The sequence below is a fragment of the Leuciscus leuciscus genome (assembly GCF_965113295.1).
Source record: "Leuciscus leuciscus genome assembly, chromosome: 7".
NCBI classification, from domain to species: Eukaryota; Metazoa; Chordata; class Actinopteri; order Cypriniformes; family Leuciscidae; genus Leuciscus; species Leuciscus leuciscus.
The window spans coordinates 3424576-3439512 of NC_138731.1; the positions used below are offsets into that span (position 1 = coordinate 3424576).

A 14937-nucleotide genomic window follows, 5' to 3' on the forward strand; every position below is an offset into this window, starting at 1 on the left:
TGGAGCCATGTTCAGTACAGTTAAGGCATCAATGAAATCATTATATGACAAGACAGGCAATAAAATGTAACAGTTCAGGAAAGAAATACTTCACTTACTTTACACCTTTTACAAGGCTCTAATATCCTTTTTGGCCAGTGTAAGAGAGAGTGAGTTTTTCTTCTGACATTTGATGCTGTGTTACAGTCTAGGCTCCAGGCAAAGAAATAATTGACACACGTGTACAACAAAATCTTTCATATTTATTTATTTTTCTTCTTTATGTAAGGCAAGGCAAGGCAAGGCAAGGCAAGGCAAGTTTATTTATATAGCACATTTCATACACAATGGCAATTCAAAGTGCTTTACATAGAAGAAATTAAAATAATGAAAAGAAATAAGAATAATTAAAACAGTTTAGAAAAAAAAAAAAAAATACAGTACTTAAAAAAATAAATAAAAAAAAAAGATAAAAAAAATAAATAAAATAAAATAAAAAAGCCGAAAAGCCGAAAAGGCTTCAGGGATGGGCATATAACAAAATAACAAACAAAACCCAGGTCTAATGCTTTGTTTAGAAACGGAAATAATTCTTAACACAATTAAAGACGAAATGCAATAAACTCCCCTCCCTCCCTCAAACACAGGAGAGATGAAATTGTAATCCAAAAAGAAATGGCTCCCAATCCTCTACAAACTCAACACATCTTTATTTCTAAAATCACTTTTAAAAGCACAATGTGGACCAGAGTGCAGAGAGAGAGAGAGAGAGAGAGAGAGAGAGAGAGAGAGAGAGAGAGCGCAACAACCACCACAATACATACAGGGATATAGTATGCGGTAAACATTAATGTTTTAGATCAAGAATTAAGCAGTGTAATATATATTTAGTGTTCAATTTTTTAAAGCAATTCATTAAGTTTACTCTACACTTTTAAAGGATTTGTCAGCTTTTCCCAGCACATTAACAGTTAATCAGAAGATAAATGTTCACACAGAGAAGTTTACCAATAATTTTTTTTTATTATGAAAACTAATGATTTATCAAAAAGTTGTTTTCAAAAGTTGTGTCCTCACAGGGTGTCAATTATCGTTTAATTACATTTACATTTAATCTACATTTACATTACATTTAATCAACATTTTAAACAGTCAAAGAAATCCTTTTTTTTTCTTTTTTTTGAGTGGTAACAACAGATCTAATATGATGTGAATGTGATAATATAATTGTTTGTGATCTATTTCAATATATTGTATCTTGACTAGTGCTGTCAATCGATTAAAAAAATAAGTTATTAAATTGCAAATTTTTCTGTAATTAATCACAATTAATCAGTTTTTAATATATTTTTATATTGTAATAATTTCAAATAAACGAAGGGTGCTTTCACACTGGCAGTTTAGTTCGGACTGGCACGGTTTGCATGAAAAATCATTAATGTGAACGCTGTCATGTGGACCCGGGAGCGCACTGGGGTACCGAACCCGAGACTACCTGGAGGAAGTGCAGTTACTCCCGAACCGTGCCGTGGTACGCGTGAATGTGAAAGCAACACGGACTCGCGGGTGCGCACTTGTTCAGGTAGTGAAGTATCCTGCGCATGCGTTTTGATGCGCATGATTTACTTTGGATACGAGCGAGAGTGAGCCTGCAGTGTATTCGCTCCTAGCTCATGGAATCAGGGCAACAAATTAATGGAAATCCACTGTCTCCTAAAAAGAGTCTGTTTACAAGCAGCAGAAAGCCATCTTATGCGTCACACACACACACAGTAAACCTGTGTTGTTCTCTCAGCTGTGCATAATAGCACAGAATGAATAAAAAACGCAATATATTGTCCCGCGTTCTGTTTTCTATCATGCGCCGTGCACGTTTGCGATGACGTAAGATGCACGCAAACGCACCAGGGTTCGATAGAATCCAGTGTGAAACCAGACCAAAGCTGCGGGGGCACCGGGAACAATCGCACCCGGGCTCGGACCGCAGCAAACGAGCCCAGTGTGAAAGCAGCCTAAATAATGTAGAAACAACATAAAGACAGTACATTTAAAATAACTGATCTAACAGGAAATATACAGAAATTGAAAGTTATCAAGCACGTCACAGTCTTCACTGCATAAATGATAAATTTAATATAAATGAATCCTTATTAAAGTTACAAAAGTTATTCAGTCGAGCAGTGAGTGATCTGTCTTTTGTTCTTTGATTAGAGGGGCTATATGTAGTTTTCAGCGGACTCTAGCGGTGATGTTTCAGATTGCAACCAATACGTTTACAAGCGAGGAAACTCAGGTAAACTCCCACTGCAACGTTACAATAATAGGCTACTTTTATCAATAGGATGAAAGCCAACTCCGGGTCTGTTTTTATACCCAAAACAAAGCGGAGGTTTCTCCATGATTCAAAAGCCCTGCCGATGTTGATCAGTGTTTTCGTCCGAAGTTGATCCGATTCACGTTTGGCCTGACGAGCTTCAGCAGATAAAACTTTTTTTTGTTTTTTATCATTATGTGGAGTTTGTGTTGGAGTCTGTGCTGTGCTGTGGGAGCAGGTCGTTTCTTAGTGTTAGCAGACTCCATGTCATAAGTTGCAGTGTCGTCGCTGTTGAGTGCAAAGTCAGTAGACGAGGCGAGAGGCTCGGGAGCGCGCATGCAGGTCTCAGTCACGTCACTGGATTTTGCGGTAAATCCGACCCGGATTCAGAGGTAATACCTCTGCTTTCAGAGGTAATAGCAAAACCCGCCAAGTGGATCATTTTAATGTGCGATTACAAACCCTTCACACACAGGCAATAAAAAAAGGATTCATTTTAGTAGAAAAACTACACATAGCCCCTTTAACATTGACAAACAGCAGCAGGTTTATTAGGCTGCTGTCACTTTAAGAGCTGAAGCACACGATGCAGATCTGACACGCATCCTATTTTCTCACAACTCTTTATGTACATTTAAGACTTCATTTAACTCATTTAAGACTGTGCTTAAGATAATACTCCACAAAGCAGGCATTTTGACATACTTTTGTGTTTTTGTCCGTTAAAGCGCGAAAGAGAACTCAATGCGCGCCAGTACAGATTTAAGGTCTTTTTTTAAATCTTTTTTTTTTTTACGCTTAAATGGTTTAATAGCACTTAAATGAATTATAGTGAGATCATAAACTGTGACAACGGATGACAGAAAAAAAAAGGATACTGCATTAATTGCGTGAAATATTTTTAACGCATTAAACTGAAAAAAATAATCGCATGCGTTAACATGTTAATTTTGACAGCCCTAATTGTGACATATTTAACATGATATGTGTCATATTGGAAGGAAGTAAATGATACTGTACTCAAAGTCAATTTGGATAAAACTGCCTTAGGAAGGAATTTTAAGGCAGATCGGGTCATGGCGGGAATTGAAATGGAGCAGGACTATATGCACTTGCTACTCGGGATTATTTCAGTCTGGTGTGGGGCTTTTGTCTGAAACAGAAATCTGACACAGAGACACTGAGGTAAGGAAATAAAGCCCAAATCCAGCATAGAGATGTTCCGTGAATGTGGTGTTGAATGTGTGTATGTGTGTGAGTGTGTGTGTGTCAGAGACGCTGTAGAAGGACAGCGTGCCGGCCGGCATGTCTACATACACCCCCACTCTCTTAGAGGAGCCTGAAGGGACACGTTTTTTAGTGCTCTTATTATTGTGACGGACAGTAAATTTGTTATCAGAGCAGATCAGACTCCAGGAGATTTCACTGGATCCAAACGCACAGTCATCACTTCCTCCTTTCCTGCCGATTCCTTTATATGTCACTGATATTTCAGCATCTCCACTCCATTCAGCCTCCCAGTAACAGCGTCCAGACAGACTCTCTCTACACAGAACCTGAGGAACCTTCTCAAATCTCTCTGGATGATACGGATACGGCTGCTCCTCTCTCATGTATGTTACCTTTCTGTTCTGCTCAGACAGAGCGAGATACGCGTGTGCTGTGTTTGGATCCAGTGTGAGATCACAGGCATCTGAACACAAGAAGAGACGACATTTTTAACAACAACCATCTCAACATTGAGTGTTTAGACCACAAGCAAACACTATGATGTATGCAGTTTACACATCTTTCCAGAAGTATCACTAAAGAAATGCAAGAAATAGACAACAGATATGGTAGAAAAAGTGTGTGCTTTCCCTAACAACTAAACTCAAGTAAAATAAATAAAAAATAAATGATATATGTATGTGTATGTATTTGTGTGTGTTTGGTCATTGTATAATACATCTTGGGTGATTTTGATACTTATAGCTCGTGTTTATTTGTCTAATATGCACTCTCATAAACACCATGAGCAAAGCAAATCCCTTTTAAATGTTATGTACAGTCTAGCATGATAAATGTTGAGCGTTACATGTAGTCCTGTGAACATAGTCAGATAAAATCAAAAGTTACAAGCATATTGTTTTTTTTTTATTGTTTTTTTTTTAACAAAGATAACATGCCTAATAACCTGCCAATGTAGATGGTGCTGTGTTGAAACTGTCATATACATTGTCAAAATATTGTGAAGATACAGCCTCAAGTCCTACTTGGCATGCTCACTATCAGATTTGTTTTTCATAAAGTTTTGATTTGAACTCCATTGTCTAATGGTCACTTGTGTCAAATTCAGTGAATATGAGTTAAAAGATCTAGAATGAGTTTGAATTGAGATTTAAATTTAGCTAATGGTATATGTGCAGACTGTTCTCTATCTGTGTGCCATATTTCAATAACTTTTCCTTTGTATGGTTTTATAGGCTACCATAGAGTTCAACAGAACAGAACACTAACAGATATAAAAATGGTGTCAATGCACATTTGATGGATGGTCCCTTAAAACAGAGTAGTTGGACATGGACACATACAATTATCATGTGTATAATACTACTAATAATTAGTATACAATTATTTTGTGTGCTATGACCAATACGTTTGAAAAACACCACTTAACTGTGCCTCCAAATGTGCCTTTTTTTTAGTTCATCCATGTTTTTAAATTGCTTGAACACGTAAGTGGTTTAAAGCAGTCCTGTACAGATGTATAATGCCATTCTACCCAGCCATTGTGTGTGTGTGTGTGTGTGTGTGTGTAGACCTACATTTTTTTGGTCCTGATGTAATCCTGATCTCTCCTCCATGATCTACGCTGAAAAAAACAAAAAAAACATGCGCAGGCATGTCACATTCGGTTCATATACAACATTAATGTATTTGTAAACAAATTATTTGCATACATAAGAGAGAAAAAAGTTTTCCTGGTTTAACTGGTACTACATGTTGGTCCCCCGACTCTTTGCACACCCAGTTTTCTCTGCTCATTGAGACATAGCCCTGCTCACACCAGTCGAACACCCTGCATGGAAGCACAAGATCCTCTCCTCCTCTCTTTCTAATTTACTCTTTTAAAATAAAAGGTCCCACTTAATATAAGGGTCAAGTCAAGTCATCTTCATTTATACAGCGCTTTTAACAATATAGATTGTTTCAAAGCAGCTTTACAGTGATAATAGGAAATTAAAGTAACAGAGATTGTTTTGGCTTTATAGCAGCTCTAGAATAAAGTTATTGTCCAGCTAAAGTTAGTTTTGATTGATTCATTTCCGTCGCAATGATCATAAGTTATTAACATATTAACTGTTTAGTTTAACTTATTAACAGTAACACGACACCGTTTTAACAGAAAACGCTTAAGTTCTCTCTACGCAAACTTTAAAAATGCGAACCTGTGAGAACGCTGATGGTGTGCACATGCGTATTATGAGTTCAGTCTATAGGGAAGCGCGTATGAATATATTGGTGCGTTCAAGTCATCTCGTATAGATCGTATTTACGAGTTGAATGCACATGAACGCCACCACAATGTCGTAAATACCAGTGGGGAGCTCGGGATTTTCTTTAAGCCCCGATCTGTACGAGTTGGGGGCGTGTCAGTGAGAAGCATGGCGGAATCAATGAATGCAACGTCTGTAGTTGAGCAAAGTGATAGTAAAATATAGCCTATCACTTACAGGTTTAGCAGTGACATTGTAAGGCTTTTTCATTTATAACAAAGTAAGCTCTCTGCACAAAATATGATATAGCCTACTTGTAATATAACAATTAACTAATTATATAATGATACAGTTAATTTACATTGGCCTCATAAGTTAATTAAAAACATAAAAAGAAAAACACACCCGATGCGCATTCTTTGTTCTTCATTTTCTATAAGCAGAGTTAACAAAACTTGCTATATTTTCGTGTTATTCATTAAAAGAAGGTACACCACCATCTTGCTCCGACGAAACTGACTTGAACGCACCTCACGTCGTCAACACGACTTCCCACCTCGTACGTACGAAATTCCCAGGAGGACTTGAACGCACCACAAGTGTACAGGCGTGTAGCTTAAACTACGATATGCTACAATTTAAATTAATAATTTGATACAATGCACATATTGTGTACATACAGGTTTTTACATTGTAAAATTATCGACAGCTATAATTAATTTCTGTAATAACATCTATAAATGTTGATCCACTTTTTACCCCCAAAAGTGTTTTGCAATACAACATCAACACAATAATGTAGCATTCGGATAATGTAGCATTCCCATTTCACTTTACAACTAAATCACAGGCCTGGAACCAAGAGGTCCCTAGCCAACATTTGCTCGAAGATCTTTATCTATTACCATGCTTGCTAGCATCATGTGACAGAAGAAACTGGGATTTATTTTTACACAATTAACCTGTCCCAAAATGTATATAGTATATTCCTGCTAGGCTAGGTCTCCTAAACATTAGATCGCTCGCACCTAAGGCAGTTATTGTAAATTAAATGATCACAGATAATACTTTTGATGTACTCTTCCTCACCGAAACCTGGCTTAAATCAAATGATTACTTCGGTCTCAATGACCCACCAATCGTTTTAATCATAAATTAGATTTACTTATATCGCATGGAACCAATCCTACTGATAGTGATGATATCACTGATCACTACCTTGTAACTTGAATACTGTGTACGGCTGAAATTTGTCATGTTGCGCCGCGTTATCAGCAAGGTAGAACAATTCTCCCAAATATTATCGATAGATTCACAAATAACCTGTTAATAGCTAGATAAACTTATCTCTGCATCTAAACCAACAACATGTTTGTTAGATCCAATACCCACTAAATTACTGAAAGAGTTGTTACCTGTAGCAAAAGAGCCTCTTCTCAATATTATCAACTCGTCTTTATCTCTAGGTTATGTTCCAGATCGTTCAAGCTGGCAGTTATTAAGCCTCTCATAAAGAAATCACAATTAGATCCAAATGAATTCACAAATTACAGACCCATTTCAAATATTCCATTTATGTCTAAAATACTAGAAAAAGTCGTGTCCGCTCAATTAGGCTCTTTTTTGCAAAATAATGATATATATGAAAAATTTCAGTCTGGATTTAGGTCCCATCATAGCATCGCAACTGTACTTGTTAAAATTACAAATGACTTACTTCTAGCTTCTGACCAAGGCTACATGTATATCTCTATACAAGTTTTACTTGATCTTAGTGCTGCGTTCGACACTATAGATCATAAAATACTATTAGATCGATTACAAAATTACACTGGTATTCAGGGTCAGGCATTAAGGTGGTTTAGATCGTATCTATCAGACCGTTACCATTTTTTGTACTTAAATGAGGAAGAACGAAGATAATGTCAAGAAATTATGCAGTGCCACAAGGATCTGTGTTAGGCCCTCTGCTATTTTCAATATATATGCTGTCACTTGGAAATATTATAAGAAAACATGGAATTAATTTCCACTGTTATGCCGATAATAATAGTTATATATTTCATCACGACCAGATTAATTCTCTAAATTGTCTAAGTTGACAGAATGTGTTAAATATAAAGTATCGGATGAGCTTTAATTTTCTTCTATTAAATTCAGCTAAGACTGAGGCATTACTTATTGGACCAAAAACCTGTACACAGAATCTCTTAGAATACAATTTGCATTTGGAAGGATGTACTGTAACTCCAACCTCTACAGTTAAAGACCTGGGCGTTATATTAGACAGCAACTTATCTTTTGAAAATCATATTTCAAATGTTACAAAAACAGCCTTTTTCCACCTCAGAATTGCTAATCTCTGGAATATGCTATCTGTTTCTGATGCAGAAAAGTTAGTTCATGCTTTCATGACCTCTAGACTAGATTACTGTAATGCATTACTAGCTGGTTATCCTGCATCTTCAATAAACAAGCTACAGTTAGTCCAAAAATGCAGCTGCTAGAGTTCTTACTAGGTCAAGAAAATATGATCATACAACACCAATTGTATTATCTCTACACTGGTTACCTATTCAGTTCCGTATCAATTACAAAGTATTGCTACTGACCTATAAGGCCCTAAATGGTTTAGCTCCTGTGTATTTAACTAATCTTGAGAGTATGTCAGCTCCAGTTTGGATCCAGCCTATTATGAAGACTTCAGCTAACTCAGCTAACCTCTTCAGATAACTGTTACTTTACATTTCGTAAATACTTAACTTAAGCCCTATTCGCACTGGATTAGTATTACCTGGTGACCTCTAGTAATAATTGCGGAGGTTGTCTGTGATCTTAATTCCGTGCGAACCGGCCATGTCTGTAACTTGTAAAGTAAAAATTCCCCCACAAATGACCTACCATATTTCGCCAAACACTGAGGTCCTGTGATAATATTAGTCCCGTGTGAATCGGCATCTCTGTGATTTGGTGGGGTAATTTATAATTTTTTCAAGGTTTTTGTTTCCTGTGCACTTTTTTATCCATGTTTCGCGAAGAATGGAGGCTGCGTTGGAGTGTTTTGATAGTATTTTGGGTGCTAGGTCATATCGCTATACACCATGATACGATACAACTATACAATTTGCAGAAAAAGAAAGCTGAAAACTTCATTAAATGCACTCGTGGTGCTGTGGAGCGTGTTTAATAATTGGATTTGATCACATAATGTCGTCGTCTGCCTGTGATTTTGAGACACATGCTTCCTTTAAGTTTTTATTGATGGAGACCGGTTTAAGAACAGAAAACGCAAAGTGCTGTTAGTAACTTCACTTTGCACACTGTTTCTCTGCAACGTCTGTCAGCGCAGTGCGTTTTCTCAATCAAGCATGTGGATATTATTGTTTTTCTCAAACAATAAACACGATAACCATATGCTGACTCGAGTGCACGTAACTTACGTTCTGTACGATAACTGCGCAGTCTGCTTTATTAGCGTTTTTTTTCCTTTGCGCTGCTTGAGCTTAAATGCTATTGTTCTTTATATTTTTTGTTTAAACATAGTTTAATGTTTTCAACTAAAAGAAAACCTTAAAATATATAGTAAGCTTGTTGTGTATATTGCCTAATGTAAACTTTGTTCAGAAATGGTGACAAAAACTTTAAAAAAATAACTTAAACTTAAAAAAAAGTATTTCTCGTTAAATGACATTTAAATAAATGAATATTCGAATATTTGATTTTTATGAACCCGAATATTCGAATACAATATTTTTGAAAAATGCCCATCCCTACTCTATACAAATAAACGTGAATTGAATTGAATTGAATTAAAGAGAGTACAAATGGACTTGGGTAGAGTAACTGCCAAAGTCTGTCATGGGTCAAGATTATACACTCATTGGCCACTTTATTAGGTACACCTGTTAAACTGCTCATTAACAAAAAAATCATAATTTATCTCAGAAAAGATTCAGAATGCTTTTATTCCAGTCTAGGAGTCGACCGATTATATTTGAACATAATCGGCATCGTCCAATATCCAGTATATCAAGCCGATTATTAGGCGGGTGCATCTGTGGGCAGCCTAGTGTTGTTGTTGTTGTTGTGGAACACGTGTTCGACGCACGCTGCGCCTAGAGTCATTCTCCAGCAGAGTGAGCAGACCTCATCCAGTGCCTAAGGAAGGAGCTAAGTTCCTTGGAGAAAACTCCTTTATATTTAATTAAAACCTTTTGATATGTTACTGCCAACTTCGAGAAAAAATATGAATAGGCGACATGACGTTCGGCTACTTTGGATATTGATAGCGTAGTTGAGGTTGCATTAGCACAGCAGAAGGGTTGCTATCATGTCACAATAAGTAAGCAAGAATTTTGCAATTACAGACAGAAAATCTGATACTTTTATTTGTTCTGTTTTGTGTGTCTTATATTTGTGAGGGTTGTCACTCAATGCAGAGAAATAAGTAATAAAAAAGTGACCAACGCACTATAGGTTAGTGAAGGACTGGCTTTGCTTTGCTAGTGTCGTCGCTAGGGTTGGGTAGCTACAGACAGACCCGGTGCTAATACGGCACTGGTGCCTTAACGACCGTTATTTACCGGACCGAATATCAATGCGGATTTCTGTGCTTCATTTCGGTGCTACTGTTATGCCTGTGCTTCTCTTGGATGCTCTGAAAACGGACGTTAGAAACGTGACGCTAGTCAACAGTTAACTTTAGCATACTGTTAGCTAGTAGCTGGATTAAACACGGTTCAAATGCTGGCCAAACAGTGTAATGTGTGACTGTATTTCACTGTAGACTAGGGGTGGAACGGTACATGTATTCGTGTTGAACCGAAACGGTACGGGCGTCACGGTTCGGTGTATAAATTTACACGGAGAATACATGGTATAAAAATAAATAAAACTTGCGTGCAAATTAATTAATGTAATGCGGAACTACTGTTAGATACGCGGGTTCTTTGGGGACACCTAATCTGTAGCTCCGACTTAGCTCTGAAGCAGGGGGGCAGGGTTTCATATTATTTTGAAGTTTCCCCGGGCGCGATATGTCACTTTGACAGCGAATAACTTTACATCTGAGGCCTTTAAAGACTCCATTTGTCCATTATTTATTTCTAAAGAAACACGAAAATGTATAAAAGGCTTCATTACCTTGTATCTTACGTTATGGCCCCGTAGAAAAAGTTTTTATAAAAATAGGCTAACGATTGCGTCATAACCACGCGACTCTCTGTCGCACAGTAGAGAATTACCGTATGGATAGGAGGAGAAGCTCGCGGACAATAGGGGGGACGTGGAGGCAAAGTGACAAAGTAATTAATCAGAATACTTAGTAAAAGTTTCTCCTGCTCCTAGCTCATGGACAGCTCCTACTCACACTCTTCGTCTCTGCAAGTTTCGGAAGGGAATGATTTAGATTTCTCTTGGCACAGCTACTAGAAGACAGATGGGTTGCTCACGTCACATCTACGTCGTCAAGCTCAATTTGAGTCTGCGCAGTACGCTCGACCCCCAGGAAGTAAGAGCTACTAATTGACTTCACTTGTCTCTGTTGAATCCAATGGGGTTGCTGTGTCTAGTTTATATACTGTCTATGCTCTGAAGCAAGCTGTGATGTAAAGATTGCAATGCTGGAATATGGTGTGTGTGAGAGAGAGAGAGAGGGAGAGGGAGAGGGAGAGGGAGAGGGGCGCGAGCACCATTGAAAAGTCGCTTGTGTTTAAAGTTGCAAAGTGTTTAGTTATATGTGTGTGTGTGTGTGAGGCGCGGATGCAATCGAACAGTGGAAACATAAAAACATACTCCGTCATTTTGTTTAAACAAGACATCATTCAAACTGCAAAGTGTTTAAGTTACTGTTAATTAAAATTTTAAGGAAAACAAATATATTAATCTGAAATGTAGCAAATTCATTTTCAATTCATTCAGGTACAATTACCAAACATATCTCAAGGTCACAACAAGTGCAGATTGGTCAAGTGTTCAATAAATGTTTTTGTTGAGAAATCTTGTCTATCTTAAGTAATTACTTGTGTTACATTTTATCTTTCAAATAGAGGTTAAAAACAAGCACATAATCGGCCAAATATCGGCCAAAATAAATCGGCAGCATTAATCGGCTATCGGCCGACCCGGATTTCAAAAGATCGGCATCGGCCTGAAAAAACCCATATCGGTCGACCTCTACTCCAGTCTGCAAGACACAATCCATCAACCGATTCACTATCCTCCACCTGAAAGCTGTCTCATGTGTGAATTGTTCGAACTCAGAGCAGAAGTTGGATAGCAATAGCTTTACTCTGGCAACAAGACAATTTACACAGATAAAACACTTAGCCTGCCCAGAAGCACATGTGTTTCACCCCAATATATTTCAAGATTATAACAGGCACACACACAGTATAGTATAATTATTAGTGATTATTATTATCGGTATTAGTGCCATACATACTTAAGAATCTCCAATGCGCAGTTAGGATTGTTCAATGTATCAGAGAGCTTCTTTACTCCTGATTGTCCAAGGTGATTGTAGCTCAGATCCAGCTCTCTCAAGTGTGAGGGGTTTGGACTCAGTGCTGAAGCCAGATAACAGCAGCTTTCCTCTGTCAACATACAGCCAGACAATCTACAAAAAAAAAAAAAAACAGTCAGATAATCTGCAGACATCAGCAGTCATTTAATCTACAAACACATCAATAGTCAGATAATCTACAAACATGCATAAAGTCATATAATCTACATAATCAAGGTGTTCAAAATTACTTGAACATAACAGCAAGATGTGTTGGAGCACACTTAAGTCTACAGGAAGGTAGCCCTTCAGGAGCAGGTTTGGCTACCCCTATTTTTACAAACACAAATCAAGACATAATCTATAGACTGAAACACACATCTACAGTAAAATAATCTACAAACACACCCAATCGTCAGATAATCTACAGCAGAGATCTTCAGTTCCAACCCTTTTAGGGCCAGTGTCCTGCAGAGAGTAATTAACCCTCTGGAGTCTGAGCGTTTTTTTGGGCCCTGGGGGTGTTCTGACATGCTCTGACATTTGTGCTTTTTTCAGTTGCTTATAAACATATTAATGGCAAAGGTGTAAATTCACTCTATATAGCACAAACAGGACTACAATAATATGTGAGCCACATGTATGTACATGTTTTCATTTTTGAGAGAATAATGTTTATGCGTGGTTATCGAAAAAACTAAAAATTAAAAATTTTGAAATAAGACCACAAAACACATACTAAATATGTGGCAATAAGACTTTTGACTTATGGATGTCGTCGCCTATAGTTTTTTCTTCAAAATTATGTGAAAATAGTCTTGCTTTATCGTTCACATAAAACCATACATTGATTTAAATTGATGTAAAACAGGTTTTGCTTGGAAAGCCAATATGCGAGGGGGCGTGAACGAGGAGTGGTTTACACCTTAGAATACACCCACTCTGCATAATTAGCCATTCACTCAGGTGTGACACTGACTGAGCCACAATGCAAAGACAAAAGATATATTTAGAAGAAGACTTATATTGACCATTTAAGATTTTGCTTACATCTATCTTGTAAATATGTTTTGCTATTTTATTAAAATGGTTACAATTACAACAATAATTACAATTTCAACAATATTTCAAGTGTACTCTTTCTTTGTAAAAAAAAAAATGATTATAGGCCCTACATTTTATCTATGTATTCATTAGTTTGAATATAACCAACATTGGAACAGCTAACATCTTAGTTGATGACTTTATTTTTGACAAAAATAGTATTTTATATATAGAAATGGCTAAACAAAAGCTTATTTGATGTGGCAGTATATTCTACAGTAAAAACTGTACCCAAATCTGGTCAACAAAATGTTGTCTTTCATATTTCGTCTGACTGTAACGTTGTTTTCATGAAATATTAGGGCATATTGTTAATTTGCAGTTTAATACGTTGCTTATACAAATAGCCTACATTTTATTTCAACATTCAGTCGATGTTTACTTATCTCAGTATAGCAATACAGTTTGCTAAAACATCATCATTCATTCACACACGCGATTTAAATTTAAACTGTCTTTGCCAGCTGTGGTAAACAGCGCGCATCTCTGCCGTTTATTCATTCATAAACAGAAACCCACGTGAAGAAATTCACGTGAGAAGGAAAAAACTTACTTGTATTCCTCAGCTCGCTCCTCGATATACCCGCACTTCTGAGGGACATTTTCCATTAGTATTATTCCTCACAGCGCTGCAAGACGGTGTAAACAAGTAATGATCTAAATAAACTTGTGTGTTTTCTCGAGCTGATGTGGGCGTTCACAGGATTGCCTCAGCCATTTGCGTTTGAATAGCGCGCGCTCTCCGTGGGCGGGGCCGATTATAACGTAATGAGATGAGATGAGCTCGACTGGAATCGCTCTCTTTTAATACAGATTTCACAAGATGAGAATAATTGTTTTTTTATATAAATGACTTCATTTAAAAGAAGAGAATTCAAGCTTCATGCCTGTCTGTCTGTATGTCTGTTTGACTGAGTATTCGCTGAGTTATTGTTAATTTTCGGACGCGTTTCAGAATGGACTTCACTGGCAGAGAGAAGGCAGAACTCGCTTCGTGTTTATTTTTCTTTATTTGGCAAAAAGCACAACACTTTGTTTTTATTGTGAGTATACACAAAAATAATACACATTTAACAGAATCGATTGATGTATGAAACTCCTATGGAAAATCAAAGTCAACAGAGTATTTATGAGTTTCTTTTACACTAATAAAAAAAAAGCGAGCTGGTATCGCCGGCGATACCGTAGACCTCAGGGGGTTAACCCTGTAGCTGCTATATCATGATATTTAAGACAGCCTAGTTAAATACCACTTACTAGTTAAATATACCTCAGTATCTCCAGTTTACAGTTTGGACTTTTCAGTCCAGCACAGAGCAGCTTCACTCCTGAATCACATAGGTCATTGTTACTTAGGTCAAGCTCTCTCAGACAGGAGTTTGATGATTGTAGAGCTGATGCCACAATATCACAACACTGATCAGTAAGGTTACAGCTTGCCAATCTGAACAATATAACAAAAAACAAAGTGTTAGTTTTCAACCACAGTTTTTCTCAACACCTAATTTAATATTAAGTTTAACATTACTGAACATTTAGTTTACTCTGAATTTAATAGC

The 14937-nt window shown here is 37.1% G+C and overlaps 1 protein-coding gene across 2 annotated transcripts in view; it reads right to left on the bottom strand.

Moving 5' to 3' along the window:
* Window positions 1–1049: 1049 nt before the first annotated feature.
* The window catches only part of LOC309503305 (NACHT, LRR and PYD domains-containing protein 3-like), a 49245-nt gene continuing 35357 nt past the window's right edge, over window positions 1050–14937 (bottom strand). For both annotated transcript variants that reach the window (XM_082176054.1, XM_082176055.1), the window contains exons 5-8: window positions 14649–14822; window positions 12215–12388; window positions 5101–5147; window positions 1050–3986 (exon numbers count right to left, since the gene is read on the bottom strand). In XM_082176054.1, the coding sequence (XP_082032180.1) occupies window positions 3424–3986; window positions 5101–5147; window positions 12215–12388; window positions 14649–14822 (958 nt within the window). In that variant the 3' untranslated portion in view covers window positions 1050–3423. The remainder of the gene's footprint in view (window positions 3987–5100; window positions 5148–12214; window positions 12389–14648; window positions 14823–14937) is intronic.